The sequence below is a fragment of the Hydra viridissima genome, unplaced genomic scaffold (genome assembly GCF_058129835.1).
Source record: "Hydra viridissima isolate aposymbiotic clone 2 unplaced genomic scaffold, HvirCarnegie_v1 scaffold_8, whole genome shotgun sequence".
In the NCBI taxonomy this organism is placed as follows: Eukaryota; Metazoa; Cnidaria; class Hydrozoa; order Anthoathecata; family Hydridae; genus Hydra; species Hydra viridissima.
In genome coordinates this window covers 15,450,304-15,474,027 of record NW_028324307.1, presented here as the reverse complement: position 1 = coordinate 15,474,027, position 23,724 = coordinate 15,450,304, and the positions used below count along the sequence as shown (strand labels likewise).

The 23,724-nt window shown below is 28.8% G+C and overlaps 2 protein-coding genes and 1 long non-coding RNA gene across 6 annotated transcripts; 2 read left to right on the top strand and 1 right to left on the bottom strand.

Moving 5' to 3' along the window:
• The first annotated feature begins 394 nt into the window (after positions 1–394).
• LOC145194918 (F-box and leucine-rich repeat protein 13-like) lies at positions 395–23,724 on the top strand. Of its 2 annotated transcripts, XM_090095750.1 has the most exons (19): positions 395–493; positions 1,959–2,068; positions 2,238–2,393; positions 2,549–2,669; positions 3,184–3,327; positions 3,637–3,819; positions 5,711–5,849; positions 9,534–9,687; positions 9,909–10,038; positions 10,903–11,001; positions 11,655–11,775; positions 15,257–15,416; positions 15,745–15,864; positions 16,214–16,424; positions 16,837–16,890; positions 22,872–22,952; positions 23,086–23,168; positions 23,260–23,340; positions 23,488–23,724. In XM_090095750.1, the coding sequence occupies exons 1-19, from the start codon at positions 419–421 to the stop codon at positions 23,579–23,581; spliced, it is 2,316 nt and encodes a 771-aa protein (XP_089951876.1). In that variant the 5' UTR covers positions 395–418; the 3' UTR covers positions 23,582–23,724. The 2 variants fall into 2 exon arrangements, 1 of the variants encoding a protein (XP_089951876.1); XR_016454935.1 differs by lacking the exon at positions 23,488–23,724 and having other exon boundaries at positions 22,872–22,990; positions 23,260–23,295.
• On the bottom strand, positions 3,340–17,383 carry LOC149885309 (uncharacterized). 2 transcript variants are annotated; one of them, XR_016454937.1, is made up of 3 exons: positions 17,166–17,347; positions 10,133–10,254; positions 3,579–5,284 (listed from the first exon to the last, which is right to left on the bottom strand). It is a non-coding gene; the product is annotated as an uncharacterized LOC149885309 (long non-coding RNA). The 2 variants fall into 2 exon arrangements; XR_016454936.1 differs by lacking the exon at positions 10,133–10,254 and having other exon boundaries at positions 3,340–5,284; positions 17,166–17,383.
• LOC149885310 (uncharacterized) lies at positions 12,173–14,852 on the top strand. Of its 2 annotated transcripts, none has more exons than XM_090095752.1 (2): positions 12,173–12,267; positions 12,771–14,852. In XM_090095752.1, the coding sequence occupies exons 1-2, from the start codon at positions 12,255–12,257 to the stop codon at positions 14,744–14,746; spliced, it is 1,989 nt and encodes a 662-aa protein (XP_089951878.1). In that variant the 5' UTR covers positions 12,173–12,254; the 3' UTR covers positions 14,747–14,852. The 2 variants fall into 2 exon arrangements, with proteins under 2 accessions (XP_089951878.1, XP_089951879.1); XM_090095753.1 differs by lacking the exon at positions 12,173–12,267 and having other exon boundaries at positions 12,776–12,836; positions 12,947–14,849.

Sequence of the window (23,724 nt, the reverse complement as noted above, 5' to 3'; positions counted from 1 at the left end):
AACAGTTATATTTATTCTTATATCCTTTTAAATATAAAACTTTTTTTTTATTATTATAAATAGTATTTGCTATGATATTATTTCAATGATATATTTTCATGAAAAAGAAATACATGTAAGAAACTTACTAAAATGACTGATTTTTTGTGTGTTGATTTTCATTTGACATGTTAAATCTTTTATTTTGAGAAAAATCCCTATAAAGTTTAGATTAGTTTTCATTTTATATTAGTATTGCTTAAGTTCAGTGCACATTAGTTTAATACTTTAGTGCACATTAGGTTAGTTCTTCCAGGCACATTAGGTTAGTACTTCAGTGCACATTAGGTTAGTATTTATGTGTTCAAATATCTTAATCTTTTTGTTTGATTATGAAAAACTAGTTTTGGTTTTTAGTTTATTACAAAAGTCCCAGAGAATGTCAGTTCTAAGCAGTGTAAGTGAAAATATTGAACACTATTTGAAACAGCATCGACTTCCAGAAGTTTTTGAAGTAAGTCTTCAATCCTTCATCTCTCCTATTTCCGTAAATAGTTGTTGCTTTTGATAGAAAGTAGAATGGCTGTTTTGTTTTTTTGTTTTTTTTTCTTGTTTTTTTTTTATTTTCAAAAACAGTTTTCTTTCAACTGAGTATTGAAACAGGTTGAGTGAGTCTTCTTATAAAACAAGTTCATACTTAAGTGAGTCTTCTTAAAAAAACCTATTAGATAATCTGCTGTAAAAGCATATACAAAAGGTTTTATGTCTTTTTTTTTAAATTTTTTATTGTCATTAAGTTCACCTGAGTGTAAGTTCAGTTTGATAGTGTTAAGAGCTAGGAAATTTTTTTAATTATGAGGGGGGAGACCTCAAAATTTCCTTATTACGTTTGAATCTTCCACCATGGAAAATTTTAGCTTTACTTTCCTCTCCCTATTTTAATAAAGAACCGTTTGACCAATAAAGCTGAAATTTTCTTAGTATCTTGTGGTTAAAAGGTATCCTGTAGTTAAAATTTAAATAAAATCTGAAATGCCACCAAAGGGACCATTTGGTGACTTGGCATGGAATAACCCATTTGAGTGTGAAATAGGAAGTGACTTCTACTACACAAATATGAATTAAAGTGACTCATTTTATCATTTCATGGGCTTAGTTTAATGTAGTGTAGAATGTTTATTTATATTCTTGTTAATATTCTTATTAATATTCTTATTAAAATTAAAATGATTTTTTTAAGCTATAAACAATTATACCAAAACAAAATTATTCCTGATTGCAAAATTTAACTAAAATCTTACTTTATTAAAAACATTAATACTCTAAGACGCAGGAGATTTCCAATATGAATGAAAACTCTTATAAAAATCATCCATCAAATATAATATGAGAAATATGTCATACTTCAAAAATCATATATTAAATAATTATGGAAAAAATTGATATATTGGATTCGTATTGGAAATTTTTTCTTTAATTAGAGTATTAATGTTTTTATATATTTTTTAATGTTTATTAAATTTTGAGAGAGTTTAACTACTGCTTGATTACAATATGATAATTTTATACAAAACAACGTTTTAAAGACCATTACTCAAATTAGATCATTTGGTCAATCGAGATCACTTGCAAGTTCCCAGAGTTTTTTTTGTCATTAAATGCAAAGAATCTAATTTATATTTTGTAAAATAATCTCTAAAAAAGAATTTGTAAATATTTTTGTAAATTATTTTTCATGTTATCAAATCTCATTCCATACCAAATGAATTACTACAGTAAAAAAAAATCCACAAAAGTGTGTGCTTTAAACATTAAAGGTTTTGTAAAATGAACTATTAAATACTCTTCAAGTTTTTGCAAAGGCTGTTTGAATAAAGTTAAATAAGTAAAGCTGGTTTTTAAAATATATATTGAATAGTAGTTGGATTGCACACTTTTACTACAGAGCATGATATTTATTTTTGAAGTAATTTCTTCAGAGCTTGCTTACAGCCTTGGCTGTCTACCAGCCAGAAAACGCAGAAGAATTCATGATAGAGAAAATTTCTGAACTAATACAAAATCCATTTAAGCTTGAACAACTAGCATGGTAAATATATATTTTTTTCTTTTTACTTAAAATTTTAAAGACTGGATATTATAATTATTTCTACTGGTCACCTATGTTTCAATGTAAAATAAATTGAAGTTGTAACTGGTTGTTTAGTACTTTTAGAATGATTGAAACTTTTTTTTTTTTTTTTTTCCTTTGTGTTTAGGGATAGTTTTATTGAGAGAAAAAAGAGACCTGAACATAGACCATACTACACAGACTTTTTTTGGTCATTAAATTACACTTTTTTTCAAAATGATTTCACTTTAACTGCAAAAGCATGCTCATTTTACAATCAAAATCTGATGAGAAAGTGTTATAGGTTAGTTCTTTAATCATATAATGATTTTTATTTATCTTTTAGGTTTTATTTCAACAGGTTTATTAGTATTGTAAATTTTTTCCTTAATAATTTGATATATGATTTTTGATGTATGACATTTTTATTATATGATATTTGATATATGATTTTTATAGGAGTTTTCATTCGTATTGGAAATCTTCAGTGTATAAGAAATTAGTTTTGAGACAAAATCTTGATGGCGCACACAGCTATTATATATCAAATTTGTTCAGAAAATATTTAGATTGTTGGCAGGTTGTTTTTTTTTTTTTTTTCTTTATCCAAAGCTTATGTTAAATCAAAATAAAAAATGTTGATGTCTTTAAAATTTTCCTTTTTAAGTTTATTTTAATTTAGCACCAAAAAGTCTTTTTGGCTTCTTTTTCTAAATTTTATTCAAGAGGTTTTTTGTGCATTCTGAATAATAGAGTTATACTATTAACAGGTATTGACTAAGAAATAAAAGTATGTAATTGAAACGAGAATGAAAATATGCAACTTAGTTCTTAAGCAAAAGTTTAAATATATGCAGATTATATATATTTATTACATGATTTTTTGATAACATATATGATTTTTCTTGAAGTTTATGATATAGTCAATTGTAGCACAGATGAATTAACTCCTACAAACAAAATTCTTTACAAAGCAATAGTTTAAGGTGTAAAAAAATGTTAGGATTAAGGCTAGAGTTTGAATGTTTTTTTTTATTTTAGTCAACAACTGTTGATATTTAAAAATATCTCTGTTGTAAGTTGTTTTCCTTTAGGTTTGGATGCAAAATATGAAAAAAAAGCAGTCAGAAATTCAAGATGCAATGAAAAGGTGTTTTGAAGCAGCACTTCAAAAATGTGTGTTGAAAGCATGGTTTCAACTGTCCATGGAAGTTAGAATGACAAGAGAATACTTTGAAGTATTTTTAATGTTTTTTTTTTATCTTTTACAATGAAATTTTCAGATTTCCATTCTTTTAATACATTCATTTAATGCTAAACTTATTGCTATTGTTTTTATAACAATTATAAACCAATCTTTTTTCCAATCGGAAAAGCTTTTCACATCAATGTAAAATCTACTCATCATTTGATGTTTGCATAGTACTTTTCTTGTTAATGTTAACCATAAAGAAATGAAGACTTTCAAATTCTTTACGGCAAATTTTGATTTTTTTTTTGCTCACAAATTGATTTTTTTGTGTGTGTGTAAATGTATTATTTTTAAGCGAAAAAAAGATTTGCATTTTTTGAGTGGCAAAGATGGCTCATTAAGAGATCCTATGTGCCTACTTCCTGAAAAAGCAGCTATCAATGTCTTTCGCTTTTTGGATCTCAGAAGTCTTCTGAATTGTGCAATAGTCTGTCAAAAATGGAAGGAGATTACACAATCAAAAGTTCTTTGGAGCAAAGTAAATTTTATTTATCAAACCAATGACTCATTGAATAACTATTATTTTTGTTTAATTCAAGTTTTCTTTTTGAATAAATGTTTTGATAAGGAAAATCATAAAAAGCTTCTCCTGTATGTAGTTGTTTTAATGTTAAACTTTTATTTATAAATACGACATGTTTTAAAAATGAAATTACTTAATTTGTGTAGATGGTGATGATGTAATATCTATTTAAAAAACTTCATTTTAATATATAAGTGGCATTAGAGTCGTCTGCTGTAACTTTTTTTAAAAACTAATAATTACTTAGAGCCCCTCAAAGCCCCTCATGACATGCTCTAATTTCCTGTTTAAAACAATAAAAAAAAAAAAACATTATGAATCACATTGTGTCAGTATTTTGAAGTTGAATAAAAAGAAACTACCCAAACAAAAGCAACTTGCATAATAAATACTAAGGTATCATGTTTAATTGTACTAGTTTTGTATTTTTTAGTTAGAAAAAATGTCAGGTCAAATGTCAGGACCTTAAAATTGAAATTAAGATTGTCTTTCTGAATGTCATTATAGTTCTTTTACCTCAAAAATGGAAGTTGCTTGTGATTTTTAACACTTTGCAGCAACCATGGTCTTTGTTCTGGATCACTGATTATGATAATGGGAAAATTCAGCATCAGTTTCACTTCTGTCTCATTCTAAACTTTACTGTATGAACACACTTTTAAGCTTCTTGGTATCCTGATTGCTCTATCCAATTGTTTTTTTTTTAAAACATTTTTTGCAAATATGACAATTTTTGATTAAGTTTTAAAGATTATTTAGAGAATATTTTTAACTTATTTTGTTTTGTTAAAAATAAATTAGCCAAAAAAGATCTCTTCATTTGGGGGGCTAGAATTGTTACTGGACAATGATAATTTCTTAACTCTATAGGGTTTTTTATTTTAGATGTCAATGTTACTAGGTATTTTTTGAAAAATACAAGTGTAGAATTTTTCTCATTAATATTATCAGATTTCAGTGGTTAATTTGGACCCAATTAGGTTAATATTTCATAACCAAGAGAAAAAGAGGAATCTTTGACTAAAGTTTTAGGAAAGCAACCCATTTTTTGTTTTTATTATTGATTTTAGTGTGATTGATAAAAATATTTAAAAAAAATGCTTTCTCCATAAGATTAAGATCACAAATGTTAATTTTTTCTTACCCTGAGCCCAAGCGCAATCGAGTTCACTAAAATTTTGCAAGTTTTGTGAAGAGCCTCATGTTTTATCTTGTTGTTTAAAATAAGCAAGTGGTTTACCTAAATCTGTTATTGAAACTCAATTTTACTGCCTCTCACTTAATCAAAAATTTTGGTTTCTGTTACCACTTCATAAACAGTCAATTTTAAGAATTGAATTAATTTTCTTGATGAAGTGGAATGCAATTCGCAGTACTTGTACACACACTTAATCAAATTCATTCTTTCTCTTTTTAATATCTAAAATAAAAATACAAAAAAAGTGAGAAAATGTGGTTTGTTGCTCAAAGAGAGTAAAAAAAATGCAATCGAAAGCCTCATTTAAAAAGCCTCATTTAAAAAGAAGCACCCATTAAAAGCAATCGAAAGCCTCATTTAAAAAGAAGCACCCATTAAAAGCAATCGAAAGCCTCATTTAAAAAGAAGCACCCATTAAAAAATTATGAGCTGTCAAGTTTAGTCAATTGAGAAATGAGAAAAACTAAAAACTTTCATTAAACCATTAAAATCATGAAAAAAGGTTTAAAAAGTGTTCATGTTATGTATAATAACGTAAATATCAGACTTTTTTTTTTGCATTATGCACTTTGTTAAAAGTAATAAATAATAGCTATTAAGTGTTAATAATATTATTGTTAATAGATTCCTCTTTGAATTAATTTTTAGATTGATCTTGCGAGTTCAGAAAAAGGTTCAATATCCAATAAAGTGTTAATGAACTTAATTCAGAAATGTCGACCAATTCTTTGTCAACTTAACTTCAGAAAATGTCAGTTACTCTCTGCAGATGTTCTAGAATCAATAGGTAGTTCTATGACTCTTATCTTACAATCTTTATATTTGGTAAATCCAGCTTCAACGTTCATAAAAATTTTTCAAAGCTCAAAAAGTTCTTTTAAGATTTGGAAAATCATAGAATTATTAAATTCAAACGGTTAAGTATTTATCAATTTTTTTTATTCAGTTTTTCAAAAATGTTTTTTTTTTTTTTTTTTTTTTTTTTTTCAATAACTTAGACTATTTTTCTAGTGATTTCTGGGAAACATTCTTTCTGTCATTTGTGCAAATAAAATTTTTTTGTTCTTAATGATTGAAAGTTTTTTGATGCAACAAAGCACAGTGGTGCTCTATTATCTACAGGGTGCAAACTAATTTTTGGCTAGAATTTGTGATGTAAATAAAATACTTTCACAATTTGTTTTTGTTGGTTAAAGTTCAATGAATGTCTTCAATTTGAATAAAATTGTGAATAAAAAATATTTTAGTTAAAAGTTTTACAATGGAAGCCAAAAGAACCAAAGTTTTAAATTTGATTTATGCAAGTTTGCCTGCACATGAAGTGATTCGTATTTCTGGAGTGTCTAAAACTACATTTTACAAAATGAAAAAACTTGACAGTGCTGAGAGAGCCCAAATTCACTCTTCAGCGAACAAAAAAGTTGATAAAAAATAACAGAAAAGCTTAAAAAGCATGTTGAAAAGAATTCTACTATTTCCATCAGAAAGACAGCAAAACTGTTCAATGTTGATGAGAGGACAGTCAGAAGAACTCTAAAAACACTTGGAAAAGTCAGTGTGGCCCAACCTTCATGCCAACTTTTGACAGAAAGACTAAAAACTTTGAGATTGGAGCAATCAAAGAAGCTTCTGAGTCAGCTGAAAAGCCATGTTTTGTCAACAGTTAAAGTTTTCTTAGATGAAAAACTTTTTAGTGTTGAGTGTGTGCTTAACAGGCAAATGATAGATTTATTGTGCAGAAGGGTAACAAAGCACCACTTGTGTGTCACACCAAGCACCCTTAGTCCTTCATGATGCTAGGAATCATTGCTTCTAATTGAGAAAAATGTCCACCAATCTACATCAAAGAAAAGGAAAATGTTTCCTGGTGTGTATATCAGCTTACTAAAGTGTTATGTGGTGCCATGGCTGAAGAAGAAATTCCCAGAAAACAATTACATCTTTAGACAAAACAATTCACCTTGTCATGGGTCCAGAAAAACTCAACAGTATCTTCAGGACAATATGGTTATTTCTGGCCCAAACACTTTTGGCCACCATCTAGCCCTAACCTGATTCCCCTTGACTATAGTGTGTGGAGCATAGTTATGAATAAGGGTTGCAAAAAGATCTACTCAAGTATCAAGTCACTAAAGTTATCAGTTACCCATGCTTGGAACTCAATGTCAAGGGACTATATAATCAGCACCTGGCAGTCCTTCCGTCCTAGGCTTGAGGTAGTGATAAAAAAAAGTAGACCTAATTGAATGTTAAGGTGGGAAAAGCATTTATCTTCAACTTTTCTTTTACTAATAATCCAAGAATATAATTTTTTAGTGATTTAAAAATTGATTTTGAAAATTGTTCTAAAAAGTTCACAAATTGCTGCCGCACCCTGTATATTTCACTTTAATTTGTTTATATAAAGAGAATTTCAGTGTTATTAACTACATCATTAGTTCATCCAAGTTAAACTTAATTTAAAATGTAAAAGTAAGAAATTAACCACAGAATCTTGAGTGAGAATTCATTAGAAACATGTTTTATAGTAAAAGTGATTATTGATTGGAATCATTTCATAACAGGGCAATTCCATGTAGTAAAATCTTTTGGAAACAAAAGTTGGGTGTAGATTTTATGTACAAAACCAATCACAATTTCAAAAAAATTTGTTCAAAAAACTATACCATAGTCAATGAGTAACCTCATGGAATGTTCAATTTTAATTCAAGATTTGAGGTTAATATGAGCATACGTATACAGGTTTGTTGTTATTTTTTCGTTTTAATTTTTATAGTAACTTTTTCACTTTTGCTTTTGTGCTTCTTTTTAGTAATTTTAAATATTTTAAAAAAAGTGTCTCCTTTATTTTGGGTTTTATAGTACTAGTACTTAAGTACCCCTCCTCTGCCGGTACTTAATACTTATCAGTAGTATTTGGTGAAAGTAATTTTTTAAATTTAACTATTTCATTTTCATTTAGTGTGATAAGCAATCATCTGATGACAATGCTTGTGATGATGGTGATGAAAATGTTAAAAACAGCCATGAGTTTTATGAAGAAATGTCTATTTCATGCAATAATATAATCCTTGCCTAACTTTGCAAAAGCACAAATACATTATGAAATTAGTAAGAATGCTGCTGCCCATTTCAAGATGCTTTTATTTGTGAAATGGTTTGATCAGTTTGTTTTTTTTGGAAATCAGTTGTTTATTGAGCTTGTAGCTGAACTTCTTGAATTGTGGGAAGGTCCCTAACAGGAAGATCATCTGGTAGTCCTGCAAACCAAGAAATTGTGACAAATTCTACTTTTAAGTAACTTTTCAACTTTTCAACCATTTTAACCAAATTAATAAGTTGTTAAAAAAAAAATAGTTACTAAAATATAAAAGCTATAAAAACTACTGATATTGAATTATTGTTATATGTTGAATATATTTAAAATAGTTTATTACAACAATTTTTTGTTTTACTGTTCTGTACTCTATAAATGCAATTAGTAACTAACTAAAAAAAAACTTGCCTTTTAATAATACAATTAATCTTAGTTTTAGTTGCAGAATTTTCTTCATCCTTCATACTAATTTATACTAATTAAATGTAATATATACTAATTTTAAATGATAAAAAAGGCCTATTGCCCTATTTCATAAGTCTTAATGTAATTTTTATTCTTATTTTTGTTAAACAAATAAAATGTTGGATTTTTTTAATGTTTGTTCTTGGAATTTGAAGCAAAATAAAAGTAAAAAAAAGACTTTTACTTTTATTTTGAAGATGTTCCAATAGCAAGTGTGAAAATGTGACAAATAACAAGATGGCAATCCGCTATTTATTATTCTTAAGTTCAAAGAAACCATTCAAACAAAGATGTGTTTAACAGGTATATGAAGATTAAAAAGCAGAGAACCTTTGGTAGCTTTAATAAAAATCATTGAAAGCTTTATGAAAGGTTTTGTAGTAGGCAAGTCAAAAACCCAAACTCTCCTAAATGAATGTAAACATATTCCTTCTGATTTTAGGTCATTTCATTTCAGCATTAATGAAGTACCCCATTCTTTAATTGCAGTTTGTCCTTAGATTTATATAAGCATGGTAGTCAAAGCTTGTTTCTGTACAAATTATGTACAGACATTTATTGGTTTAATATTTGCTGATTGCTTTCTTTAAACAAACCTCTTATATGCATCAAAGGTTTTTCTGATTTTCAGCTATCTGATTGTGTAGGCAGGAGAGCATTCAATTCTAATTTGCAAACCATTTCTTGTTCAAGTTTAAACTGATTTCTTCAATTTATACCTGAACTATCAATTAAACCTGAGAAAGGCCCTAGTTAAGTGTGCCTCAAAAGTTGTTTACTCTATTGGATAAACTTTAAATAGATATATATAACTAGAAGGTTATTTGTGTGCATTTAGAATAGGTAGAGGATTCTTTAAAAATAATAGCTGTTAAAGTAAAAGTGATTAAAAATAAAAGTGTTTTGTAGGTGGCTGCTGCAATTTGCAAGACTTAAATATATCTTACTGCCCTTCAGTAAACGATAATGTTCTCAAAGAAATTTCTTATGGATGTACATCATTACTATATATAAATGTATCACACACTAAAGTTACTGATTCATCACTTCATTACTTTGCCAGGTATGTTACATTATGTCTAAAAACTGCATGGAGATTTTTTTTGCCAATCTGGTAGGTTCTGGCTGGTTCTAGGTCTATTATTTACAAAAGTTTTTGTTTAAATATTAAAATTGAAAATCGAAAACTGTTTTCATGATTCTTTTGCTAAAATTTATGTGCATGATATGTTTTTAAAATTGCTTATGTATTTTTGTTATCTTAACCTTTGTTTATGGATTTAGATTTTGCAATGGTATTCGTTATTTAGACATCTCTCATTGCAAAAATATCAGTGATCTAGGACTGTATTACTTGGCTAATGGAAAATTTACTCAAAAGCTTGTTTATCTAAATATGTCAGGTTGTGTTCAGGTGATTTGATGTTCATGCATCATTAGCATTAAATTTTTGAACTTTAACTTTCTTACAAAACATTAAAAATTAAGTTTGTGTAAAGTGCTCATACATTGTCTTTTTATGCCAAAACTGTTAAAGTTAGGACCAGTGTAAACATCAGCAAAATTGGGATTAGTGTAAGCATCACAAAGGGAGCCAATCCTGACCATGTGCCCAGAAATTCATTGAAAGCTACAGTATAAAAATTAAACTCTGAGGTACCAATCACAAAATATTGAAAATCTTACATTAAGGTTATAATGTAAATGGTGAAATAGATATTTACCCTGTACTTAACCTTAAATGGTGAAATAGATATTAACCCTGTACTTACTTGAAGATATAAATCTCAATTATTTTTTTATTTTTTATTTTTTCCTTTATTTTCATAGAGCTCTGATTCTCACCAGGGTAAATGTAAGAATACATTTCTAGCCACAAACTTTGTTCTTATTTGGTTATGAATTTTTTTCTTCTTCTTTTTTTTTTTTTTTTTTTTTCTTTTCTGCATATTGCCAAGACACAAACAACTTCTCTTTTGAAATTCACGATTCACATCATTGAGAATAGTATTTTTAATAGTATAGTTTAAAGAGAAACTCTACCGACTTTCTCTTTAAACTATTTCTTTGCCTGTTATCTTACTGTCAAACTTTTTTTTGTTTATTTCTGATGAGTTTAATCAGCTCAATGAAAGCTCAGAAGCAGGTATAAGTTCTGAAAAAGGTTGGGACAGATTAATGGGCACTTTACCTTATTGAGTGATAAATTGTCTTGAAGTTTTATTGAACTTTTAAATTTACTTTTTGACTTATGCTGTTTTTGTGCTATCTTTTTCAGATAATGCCCTATGGTTTTCATAATCTTTCAGAAGGTTGCATTGGCTTAAACACTATAATTCTTAATGAATTACCTACATTAACAGATGAATGTTTAGAGGTGAAATATTTTCTGTTTTTACACTGTTTTCAAATTCTAAATTTTTTGAATACTTTCACAAAGTGTAGATAGAGTTTTCAGTGCAAATCAAAAAAATAATACAGGGATGTCTGCATCCAATATATATAAAGAAATGTGAAATTATTAACAATTATTAATTCAATTAACTTTAAGAACTTTTTTTTTCTTCCTAAAAAATAAGAGCATAATTTTTCTGGTTTTATAATAAAGTAAAAAAAGATTCAAAGTATTGTTTACCTAATTATTTTTTTTTATTTTTTATTTTTTACCAAAAAATTGTTCTTAAATGATGCATGTTTTATTGTGATATATTTAATGACAATGATATATTGTCATTAAATCTATCACAATAAATTGAGTAATTTTACATAAATCATGAAAAAATATCAAATAATTAGGTGATTTTCCTAATTATTTGGCTTTTTTTTCATGATTTATGTAAAATTACTCAATTTCTCAAAGAAATTGCATCCAAAAATTTTTAATTCATAAAAGTGTTAGTTTTAATGTATATAAGAATAAAATTAGGAGCTTGTATAATTTCAATAATCTCATGAATTCTTGAATAACTCATGCATATTAATGATCTGCAAGCTACTTTCATTCTAACCCTTGCTTTTATTACATTTTAGGCTATTATGGTAAAATGTAAAGATTTAAAGTCAGTGTCTATATTAGACTCTCCTCTTCTCACTGATGCATCCATTTCATACTTAGCCAATGCTGAAAAGCTTAAAGTATTAAAGTTAGAAGGTATTTCATTTTTATTTTGTGTTATTAACTATTTATGTTAAAAAATTTAACAGAATTGTTGACAAAATTTAGCTGATGTCAAATCTGCAATTAATCATTTCTTAGGGCCTGTTTATATGGAAAGCGGGCCCGGATAGCAATCCGGGCTAGTTCGTTTATTCATATAAACGCAAAATAAAATTAAGTTGAAATAAGGACGACGCACAGTGGAGTATTTGTATGACAAAACCGCTCAAAAGTCAAAAAATCAAGTTCGCATAAAAGTCTTATTAACTTTATTATTTTCAAGCTAGATAATTGCTTCATTAGATTATGTAACAGAAAATTCTTCTCGATTTTTCCTTTTGTCGTATTTTTGTTCAGAACGTGGCGTTGTTATTTGAAATTTCGCGGGAAAAAAAAATTCAAAAATTTGTGACATTTGCTATTGCAGCTATTATTATAATATTGTTCAGTTTTGAAAAAATAAACGGCTAATTATGGCAGAGGAAGGTATGACCTATATTTTAAAATAAAATTACATTAAATTTCTGTAGTTATTGTGCATACTATAAAGCGTTTTTATGATGGACTATTTGAGTTTTAATTTTCATATAAAATTATAATGTAATAATGTTTTTGTTAACAAGTATGGTCTTGTCGAGTTATAATTTTTTTACGAGCAATAACTATAGGCTGTAAACAATCAGATACTTTTGTAAAATTATCCGCCAACGTCCGCCACTTTTTATATTAACGCTTCAAAAATAGTGTGTAGACCATTTCGTAATATACACAATCTCGTAAAACGTCTTGAAATAGCTATAAAATAAATTCTTGTTGTCTAATTTTTGAATATTTTTGTACAAACTTAACCAAACTACGTAAATCTTAAATTGTATCTAATATATTAAACTATCAAACTATAAAATCTCAAAAAATATATATATATCTTATTTGTCTTTCATTAAGGTCACACCACTATGTATTTACTGATTTTATTATTTATCATGTAGATTCGACAGAAGTCAAAAAGTTGTTCACTAGAAGAGAGTTATATGAAATAATGAAAGATTGTAAAGGTAAAAAATTTGATGAAAAGTTTTCGTTGTTAGAAGAACACCTTATAACAGTCATGAAATATCCAATAGATCAAAAAAGTACCATAACAAGAATTTTAAAATTCTTTAAGAGTGATTTCAAGAAAAGATGGATAGCTGCAAGTTATAAACAAGAAAGTTTTATAAAAAACAATAAACAATGGCTCAAATCAAACATCGAGCTACCTTATTGGTCAATAAATATTCGACAGAAACCTGGACGACCATCAAAATCATTTATAGAACTAAGTGATTGCAGCAAGCGTCGAAAAACTATGGATTTGCGCAAACAGGTCTCTGTTGATGAGTTGACGTATGCAGCCAGAATGAGCCAGCACACTTCAGGAAATACTGATGTTTCAAAATTTATTAAAGAAATTACGGCCACGCCTACCAGAGCAAAGAAATACCGAAAAGCATTTAACTCTGCTTTTAAAAAAGTAACTGTCAATAAATTAACACCTCAAGAGGCACTGGCACTGTTTGTAGAAGGCGATTTTACCAGAAAACAGTGGGAACTTATTCAAAGTAGAAACAAAAGTGTCTACCCCTGCTACTCAATAATACAACAAGCCAAAAAAGAATGTTACCCTAATAAGGAATCGATACAAGTAACCGAAACAACAGCTGAAATTCAACTACAAGCATTACTTGACCACACTACATTACGCTTATATAAATATGTCTCAGAGGTTGTAGAAAAGTGTTCAATTGAAGAAAAGAAAAATATGGTTTTAATATCAAAATGGGGCTGTGATGGATCGCAACAAGCAAAATTTAAGCAAAAATTTCAAAACAACACCGACAGTGATGCAAATATTTTTCAAAGTTCTTTAGTACCTCTGAGAATGATTGTTAAAATTGATGGCCAACAGGAAAAAATTATATGGCAAAACTCAGTCACCTCATCTCCAAGGTTCTGCAGGCCCATTCGAATACGTTTCATTAGTGAATCTAAAGACATAACAATGGACAAGATAGAGCACGTAAAAAACCAAATAAGGAATCTCAGGGAAACAAGGTTGCCCAATGAAATTGGAAAAATAAAGCATACCTTGCTTTTTACAATGGTAGATGGTAAAGTGTGCAACGCTGCAACTGATACTACATCAACTATGAATTGCTACATATGTGGACAAACATCGAAAGATTTTAATAAATTGATTAAAAAAGAGCCAATCAATACGGAAACCATCTCATTTGGACTCTCGATTCTTCATGCAAGGATCCGCTTTTTTGAATCGCTTCTTCATTTAGCTTATAAAATACCTTTACAAAAGTGGCAAGCTCGATCAGACGAGGAAAAAAAAATTGTCAAAGAAGCAAAGAAGAAAATACAAACATCCTTCAAAGAAGAATTAGGGCTTCAAGTAGATATACCTAAAGCAGGGTTTGGAAATACGAATGACGGCAATACGTCAAGAAGATTTTTTTCAAACCCGGAATTATCTTCACAAATAACTGGTGTTAACTTGGATTTGATAAAAGGTTTACACGTTATTCTTGAAGTCATTTCAAGTGGATATAAAATTGATGCTGTTAAATTCGACGCTTTTGCTCATGAAACTGCTAAACTGTATATCAATCTGTATGGTTGGTATCCCATGTCTCCAACCATGCATAAAGTTTTGATGCATGGTGCCGAAGTAATAACTCATGCAATCCTCCCTATCGGCCAGTTATCCGAGGAGGCAGCTGAAGCCCGAAACAAACACTTTCGGCAGTACAGACAAAATTTTAGTCGAAAGTTTTCTCGTATCGACTGCAACACAGACGTATTAAATAGGCTGCTATTGAGTTCAGACCCATACATAAGTAGTTCTAGATCAAAACGGCATAAAAAAACGTTGCCTTTTTCCAAAGAAGCAGTCAATATGATGATCTCAGCATGAAGCTTTGATAAGCGAATATGTCTTTTTGTTAATAATAAATTACTCTTTAAAAAATTTTATTTTTTTAATTAAACATTTAATTTTAATAAAACTCTGTGTTTTAAACTAATAAAGCGAAAAAAAATTCATAAAATATTTTTGAGCGGTTTTGTCATACAAATACTCCACTGTGCGACGTCGAGAACTCGGCAAACGGGCTGGCTCGTTTGCCGAGCCACTTTCCATATAAACAGGCCCTAAGGAGAGTTTACACGATGTAATATAGTTTTACACACTTACAAACATTGTATGATAAAATAGGGAATAGTTTTACACACTTACAAATATTGTATGATAAAATAGGGAATATTTTTACACACTTACAAATATTGTATGATAAAATAGGGAATAGTTTTACACACTTACAAATATTGTATGATAAAATAGGGAACAGTTTTACACACTTACAAATGTTGTATGATAAAATAGGGAATAGTTTTACACACTTACAAATGTTGTATGATAAAATAGGGAATAGTTACGTGACAGATGTCTCTGTAAAAGCAATTTCCACGTGTTCTAAATTGCATTATTTACATTTGGTTGGTTTTGAAAGAATATCAGATTTTTCAATGAAGACTTTAGCTAGGTGTAAAGAACTCTGTGTGCTAAATCTTGCTGACTGTTTCCAGTAAGTGTTAAGTTAAAAAAAAGTTTTTTTTCTTAAACTAATCTAATTTTCTTTATTTATATTTCAGTCCAAAAAAGGAAGAAATTTTATACCTTCAATTGAGTAATTTGAATTTATTGCTATTATCATTTTATTCATTTTATTTTTATTAACTCAGCTACAAATTATCTGGTCACTTAGGTTACTGCATGAAAAGATGGTAATTCTCTACAAGCTTCATTACTTTTGATCTGTACCTGATTTGATAAATTACCACTGTAATAATACTTTTTTAAGATGGTCACATTTGTTAACTTCCAACTTATAAATTCAACTGAATGAAATTTAGAATATCAGATTTTGGTATCCAGTATTTAATTGATGGCGGATCAGGCTCAATGCTTCGTGAAATAAATTTTACAAATTGCATGAGAATCACTGATTTATCTTTGATTAAAATTTCTCAGAGGTAATAAATAGTTTTTTCAGTTATTTTTTTAATTTTTAAATTGATTTAGTTTAATTTATAACTGTTTTATAAATTCTTTCTGTTAATATGTTTTATTTTTATGTTACTTATCAAAATGTTTTTTTTTTGTTTTTTGCTTCTTTATTTTTGTAACTGAGCATGCTCCTCTGATAAAAAAAAAAAATTTTTTTAAATAAATTTTTAAAATAAATATCTAATTTTAAATTTAATTCGTTTTTAAAGCATTTGTATATTTTTACTTTTTATTTAAAAAAAGTAAAAATATACAAATGGTTTATATTTTTAATTTAAATTATAATTATGAATTTGTTTGTATATTTCTGATCAGGTGTACTTCATTAACATACGCAAATTTCAGCTATTGTCAGTGTATCACTGATGTTGGAATGGAAATATTAGCCTCAATTCAAACGCTTGTTTCGCTAGATGTCTCAGCATGTAGTATTACTGATGTTGGGATTGCTTTTCTAGCCAACAATCCAAATTTTAAGGATCTTTTGTTCTCTCAGTGTCATTCCATTACAGATGTTGGTGTTGAGGTTTGAAAAAAATTTATTTTCTAAAAAAAGCCCTTGTTGGCACGTAAGCTGTATCTTGTATTTAACTTTGTTTCTTTAAAGCTAAATATTAGATTGAATGTTGATTTAAAAATATTTTAAGTTACTTAGCTCTACGAGTGTATTTAGATTTAAATAGGTTTTCATTGAATATGCTAGATAGTATAATTAAAATAGTTAGGGTACAGAATATGCTTTTAAGTATATTCCGTGCCATTTTATCAGTTTATCCTGTTAGCTTACTAAACGATGGTTTTGGTAGTTTTGCACAAATTTTATGAATTTATATTATTTTTGAATATAATGATGAATTATACAGTAAAGTCTAAATAATTATTCATAAAAAATGTTATGTACCAACGTTATTATACATTATAGCAAATAAACTCTTTAGAAACTTGTTCCATCGGAGAAAAATTTGGAAATATTCGATTTGTCCGAAGTCAATGTAAGTGATTCAAGGATATTTATTAAATAAAAGTATTATATAAAATAAAATGTGGGGTTAAGGCCATGCCTGGCACTGCATCAGTTGTCTTGGCCTAGATACCTTTATGTCTGATTAAAATCAGATTTACAAACACGCAGAGTGCAGTATTTATTCTTGCATGTTTTAAGAAATTTTTTTAGTTTTAAGAAATACTTTTAACACGTAAAACATTAAAGAGATGTTTACACACTGATATATTAACTAAAGACATTTTGCAGTTCAAAATGGCTCACTTGTGCTGTATCAGAAATTTCAATCTCCTCTGCCATCTTCCTCCATGCTTCTCAGATTTGTTTGTGTTCCTTTCCTAAAGATCTGGATGCAAATCTCGGTACAAACTCAATAATTTTTTGTATAATTTGAATCTGATCAGGTTGATTGTACCCTCTGATGCCTATCTCCATAAATTGAAAGTATTTTCTACAAACGTTTACCACCTCGTTGGTGCTTTAACCAACCGTTTTCAAAGCAACAATTCAAATGCATTCTTTTTTTTTTATTTTTATCAGACGTATTATAGTATTATAGTATTGTTTAGTATTATATATTATAGTATTATAGTATTATTGTTATACGTATTATAGTATAAAGTATTGTTTCATTATTTAATTTTGAATTGTCAAAACAAAAGTTTCACGTTATTGAAAGTGAAATCATAAAAAACATAAAAACAATTTATAGGATTAAAAAAGTTTTAATCCTATGATATTTAATCCATGTGTGTGATTATTAATTAATCATATGTGCGATTATTTGCTATACACACATCCCACTGGTAGTAATCATGTGTGCGATTATTATTTCTACACACACATCCCACTGGTAGTAATCATATGTGTGATTATTTGTTAACTATTTATTTTTAAGTAATGGATAAATATACATTGTTTTCCAAAACTAAGAGATCTCTAAAAGAAAATGATTTTCTAGGAAACAAAAATCTTTATAACAATTATAAAACATTTTAAAATTAAAAAACTTTTATTAGATGCCTATTTATTATTAAACGTGGAATATATTCTAAGTTTTGTTCTAACTTATATGACTTTCTTTAACTTTTTTTTTTTTTTTTTTTTTTTTTCTTTTATAAATACAAAACAGTTTAAAAATAGTAACATTTCAAAACAAAGGGAACTTTTATCTTAATATAGGTTAATCGTAGCATGTTCTTCATGAACTGTTAATTTCGAATCTGGGTTTTAATTAAGGAAGATGTAAATGTTTTATAGTTAGTCTTTCATGCTGCATAAAACACTACAAATCTTGTCTAATAGTAACTTACAGTTAAAGTATAGATAAACTAAACTATATACAAATAGATAAACTAAATTATATACAAGAAGATAAACTGTATATAAAAGAAATTTCAAAAGCGATTATAATTAATTAGTTAATATTTATTAACCAAAGAAACTGTTGAAATTAAGCATTTAGATGGATGATTGAAGAAAAATACTTCTCACATACTGATCGTAAATTTATTAGCTACGTGAAAAAGAATCCATTTGCTAGTGCCAGAGATGCAATTCGCAAGTTGAAACTCTATATTGGACCTTCCAACAGGACAATGATCCCAAACACGCATCAGAACTTAATAAAAAGGGTTCAATACTGATAAAACTACTGTTACGCAACGGCCCGCACAACCTCGTGACCTTAATCCAATTGAGAATTTATGAAAAAACTTAATGATAAAATAGTTTTGCTGAAGAATTGCATCAGGAACTTCAAACTGCCCAGTCACAAATAAAACAAGTTTAAATTGACAAACTTATTAAATCTGGCTCGTAGATGTATTAAGGTTATTAAGATTTATGCATTTCATTAATTATTGATCTGATATGCTTTTGATGATATTCTCTTAAAAATTCCTTTAATTTTGGAGTTGGCATTTTTGTTCTTTTTCTGTAGTTTTCTTTGTTATATTACTATGTCAATGTAGATTTATCTTGCATAGAACAGATGCTTAAACTTTATTTTACCTTAATCTTTTTTTGTATTGAAATCAAAATAGTAGGTAACGCACAATATAATGTTTTTTTTTTTATCAATTTCAATGTGTTCCCTTTGTTTTGGTAGACTTTATATACTTCATCCTGAATTTGCGTCACAGGTTTCTTTGTTTTACATAGCTATAAATTTTTAAATAGTCTGTTACAAGAAATCAAAAGAATGTTGTTTCAAATCAGCGAGACCTTTGCGTATGCTTAGGGGAAAGGTGTACCAATAAATCTTTACAAAAATAAAAAATTTAAAAACCGATTATCGGTTTTTAAATGTTTTATTTTTGCTCAAAATTGTAGAATCTGTTGGACGTGAGCTCATCAAGCATGAAGAAATGCAAATAAAGGTAGCAATTACATAAATGCAAATAAAGGTAGCATTATGTGACTTTTGTGAGGCTCCTTAAAATCATTAGTTTATTTAATTAAGGTTTTTAATTGGTTCACCACCTATAGATTTTTGTAGCTGGTTTTTTTTATATTATTAGTCCTTAATTTTTCTTTGCATTCTTTTTGCGTATGCTTATGGTGCTTATATTATTTATTAAAAATCACTTATTTAAAGTACTGGAGTGCTATCAACTTTTTGCACTACAGTATTTTTGGGTAAATTTTATAACATGCCTGTTTTCTTCCATAGTTTTGTATCAGTCAAAATTTTTTTTCTCTAAAATATTTAAAATAATCCGGTCTCAAATTCCCATCATGATTGATTTATCTCATTATCTCATTATCTATATTTAAAATAATCCGGTCTCAAATTTCCGTCATGATTGATTTATCTCATCTTTAAAGATCTCGGATATCAGGCAGTCAGGTTTGTACCTCAGACAAAGCATCCCTGACAGATCATGATTTTTGGATGGATCAGTTCCGATGGCAAGAAAATGCCACTAGTATTTCTACCTTCTGGGCTGAAGATGGCTGTCTAAGACTACATTGAAAGAGTTATGAGGCCTTGCGTCTTTACTTAGGTTCATACCAATTATCCTGAACTTGAAAACTATGCCTTCATACTAGATAGAGCTCCGTGTCACAAGGCCAATGTTACCCAGCAGTTACTTGCTGATCTCCTGAAATTCCACCTAGCTCTTCTGGCCTTGATCCTTTTTTATCAAATTTTACACGCGTACTGTAGAGTAACTGTATTTTACACGCGTACTGTAGAGTAACTATGTATTTTACACGCGTACTGTAGAGTAACTATGTATTTTACACGCGTAGTGTAGAGTAACTATGTATTTCACACGCGTAGTGTAGAGTAACTATGTATTTCACACGCGTAGTGTAGAGTAACTATGTATTTTACACGCGTACCGTAGAGTAACTATGTAATCTCTTAGACATTTTCTTCTCAGAACATAAAGCTAGATTAGGTTTAATAATTTTTAAGAGAACCAAATTGTTTACTAGAAAAACTATTAAAACAAAAAAGTATATGTTTGAAAATGTGACATTCAGCAACTGCAGCCTGCTCTCACAGTAAGCGTTGTCACACAGTTTATTTCGAAAAATAAGTTTTAAACAATATAAAAACTAATAAGTTGTCAGCATAAAGTCAGTCAGGACATGCAAAATCTCTAGGGCCAGGTGTGCATGCCTTATGAGTCCAGTTGTCACACCCAAAGCATTTAATTTGTTTTCATCTGGTAAACTATTACATATACCGCAAAAGTATTCTTGCTTTCTTCGCAAAATACCTCTTGCTTAATGTAAACTGATCTTTTTGACCATAAGTAGTATTTTAGTCTTTAATACACAGTTATTGATTTTTTTACAAGTTTTTTTCTTCCTCTTCGCATTATGACCAGCGGTAGTTTTTTTTTAAAAGATCGTGTAAGGACGAGTTTTTAACCAAAAAGAAAAAGATGGTGCAATTTAAACTTAGTACATTCACAAAGTAACTTGAACCAAACTTAAAAAAAAATTACTTGATAAAAAGTAAACAATAAAAGTTAAACATTCTGAATATTTTTTGTTTAATACTTTACTTTAATACTTTACTTTAATACTTTGCTTTAATACTTTAATACTGTATATATATCTCAGACATGCTTTGTAAAACCACCTTTGTTTGCAATAGCAGCAACGATGTGCAACCGCTTACAATTGATTTTTTTATAGTTTCTGTCAACTCTGGATCATTGCGCCAGATCATCCTGATAATTTTTCCATAAGATCCTGCTTGTTAGTTAAAATTTCTTTTCCGATTACTCGCTTTACTAGCTGAGATCAGGTGAGTTCCCTGGCCATGGCAGTAAATTCAATTTTTCCTGTTTTAAGTAAATCACAAGGTTCTTGACATTTTTTGACAAACTGTCATTTAGGCAAGCAATTTATTCTCCAGAACTTCTTTACACTAATTTTCTCTCATCGTCTTAACCACTCTGTAAAAATGTCCTGCTCCTTGCCTATAAATGATTGTCAGATCATTACTAAGGATAGATGCTTGACAGCTTCCATAATGAAATCAGGATGAAATTTTTCGTTTGGTCAACTACAGACGAAGGCTGTTTTATCCATCATTATATGAAAGGTTGACTCATCCGAAAAGCAAATCTAAAACAATACTTATTTTAAGTAACAGGGACATATTTTAAAATGAATTATGCATAAGAGAGTGAATAAAATTTTTTTCTCAATCAAGTACCTTTTCCCAAACTTTAGCAGACCAATGATGGTGATTTTAGCCCTCTTAAATCTTCATGGAAGAAATTAGTTTTGGTTTGTTGGCTGGACGATGACACATCAATCCCTCTTCTTTCAGCCTTTTGCAAATGCTCCAGTCTGACACAACAGCACCATCTTCATTGATAACCTTAGTCAATACGTTTTATGACTTTTTCTATTCACCAGAATAGGTAGATGTTCCGGTTGATACAGTCAGTTCTTAGTGTTGTTTTGCGTTTAGAAGTTGGTCTATTTGGACCAAACTCTCCTCCAGTTTTTTTTTGTTTTTTTTCCCAGCCGCATTTTGGTGTTAAAAACTTTTATTTAAATAAAGTACTGATTAAAACTTCGAGTTCACAAAACAATTTAATGCAATGAAATACTTAAGCTTTGAATTACAAAAAAGTACATTAAATGTTTAATCAAACTAACAAAAAAAAATCTCAAATTATCCCAACAGCACCGTATTGACTATGACAGGTGATTGCTGCCAACTAGAATTTCCAATTAATAAAATTTTTGATAAACTTTTTTAAGAACAGAAAGAATTTGATATGTAACAAAAATTAACATGTTTATCATATATGAATCATTTTATCTATTTACAGTGATCTACAAAACCATAGACTTCTATGATCCGCAGAATAATGGGATGCCCAATCTGGGGTTGTAAGCCGCATGCGGAAGAGATTTTTTAAATTTGTAATTAAGCTATCACAGATATTGATATGACTACAATATCTCGAAAATATGTTGATCCTCACTTAGAAACAAAAATAGAAAAGAAAAAAACTTCTTTTGATATCGATATATATTTACAAGAAGATTACGTCATGGATTACATCTCGTTTTCATCATTTACATCTATATATGGTTTACTGTAACCAAGAGAATTATATCCCAATAACATATAGATAAACAGATAGAAATGCGGCGGGTCATAGAAATACCAAAACTCGCACGGCGAATATATAAATACCTAACCCCCGTCTTGATCCGAAACGGGGCGGATAGCCTGTAAATTTGAGTCTAATTCCCATATCTAGATAAAATGCGTGAGTTTTACATAAAATCACTGATGTCGTCGTGGTTTTATGTAAAGGCCATCATGATGATTGATTTCTGACATTCAGTTAAACTCTACATGTTTCCCAAGACAAACTCTTGACTTAGAAACTTACGTTTAAAGTAAATCAGCATCTACCTTGTGCATATATTTTATGTTTTATTTACGTTTTTATATATGTTTTATACGTTTCTTAACAGTTTCTCACAGATCAATCTATTAAAAGTCTGGCGTACTATTGTCGAAGATTACGTATGTTCAATATATCTGGCTGTGATTTGGCAAGTGATTTATTGGTCTTACTTTAACTTTTAAAAAGGTAATGTTGTAAGGTAACTTACAATCGCGACCTGAAAATCCAATTTTAGGAGGTGTTGTTAACTTGAAGGTAGTGATGGTGTTTGCTGCATTTAGGTGTCTGACGAAGGGTTACAGTTCCTGTGTGGAGTTTGCCAGTTCCTTGAGCACCTGGATATATCTGGTTGTACGCTATTGACGTACGTTTGGGTTGGCTGTTTTTCTACGCTTTATTGTCTTTCTATTTTTGTTTCAAAAACGTTGAAAAAAAAATTTTTCTATTATTTATAGAGATCGTGCTTTACATCATATACGTAAAGGGTGTCACTCCATTAAAGTTGTAAATTTGCTTAATTGCACGGGGATAACAAAGTGAGCTTACAATTTGCTTTAGTAAAGTTATTTGGTAAAAAAATTTCATGCTCTTTGTAATATTATGATTTAAAGTTGTTTCTTTAATACGTAAAGAACTGATTTTGTGATCGATGTGTTTTTTGTTGTTTTTTTTTGTATAAATAGCACTGCTGTTGTAAAGCTACGGAACAAATCTAAAGTCAGAGTACTGTATACACAAGAAGACAGCGTTACATTTCGAAGTACTTATGATGATTAAAAGAGTGGACTCCTCAAAATAAGTTTCTCAGTTAACTACTTGAAAGAGGTTTTACAAATTTAAAAAAAAAGGCTTTGATTGTTGTAAATATTTTGTATTGTTTATTATTTTATGACTATATTACTTAAAATCCATTCTATCAA

Bases quoted from the DNA above. Each gene is read 5' to 3' on its own strand.
- LOC145194918 (XM_090095750.1), top strand. From the start codon at position 419: ATGTCAGTTCTAAGCAGTGTAAGTGAAAATATTGAACACTATTTGAAA. The intron at 15,417-15,744 runs GTAAGTGTTAAG...AATGAAATTTAG, and splicing joins AATCTTGCTGACTGTTTCCA to AATATCAGATTTTGGTATCC. The intron at 16,891-22,871 runs GTAAGTGATTCA...GTTTCTTAACAG, and splicing joins TCGATTTGTCCGAAGTCAAT to TTTCTCACAGATCAATCTAT.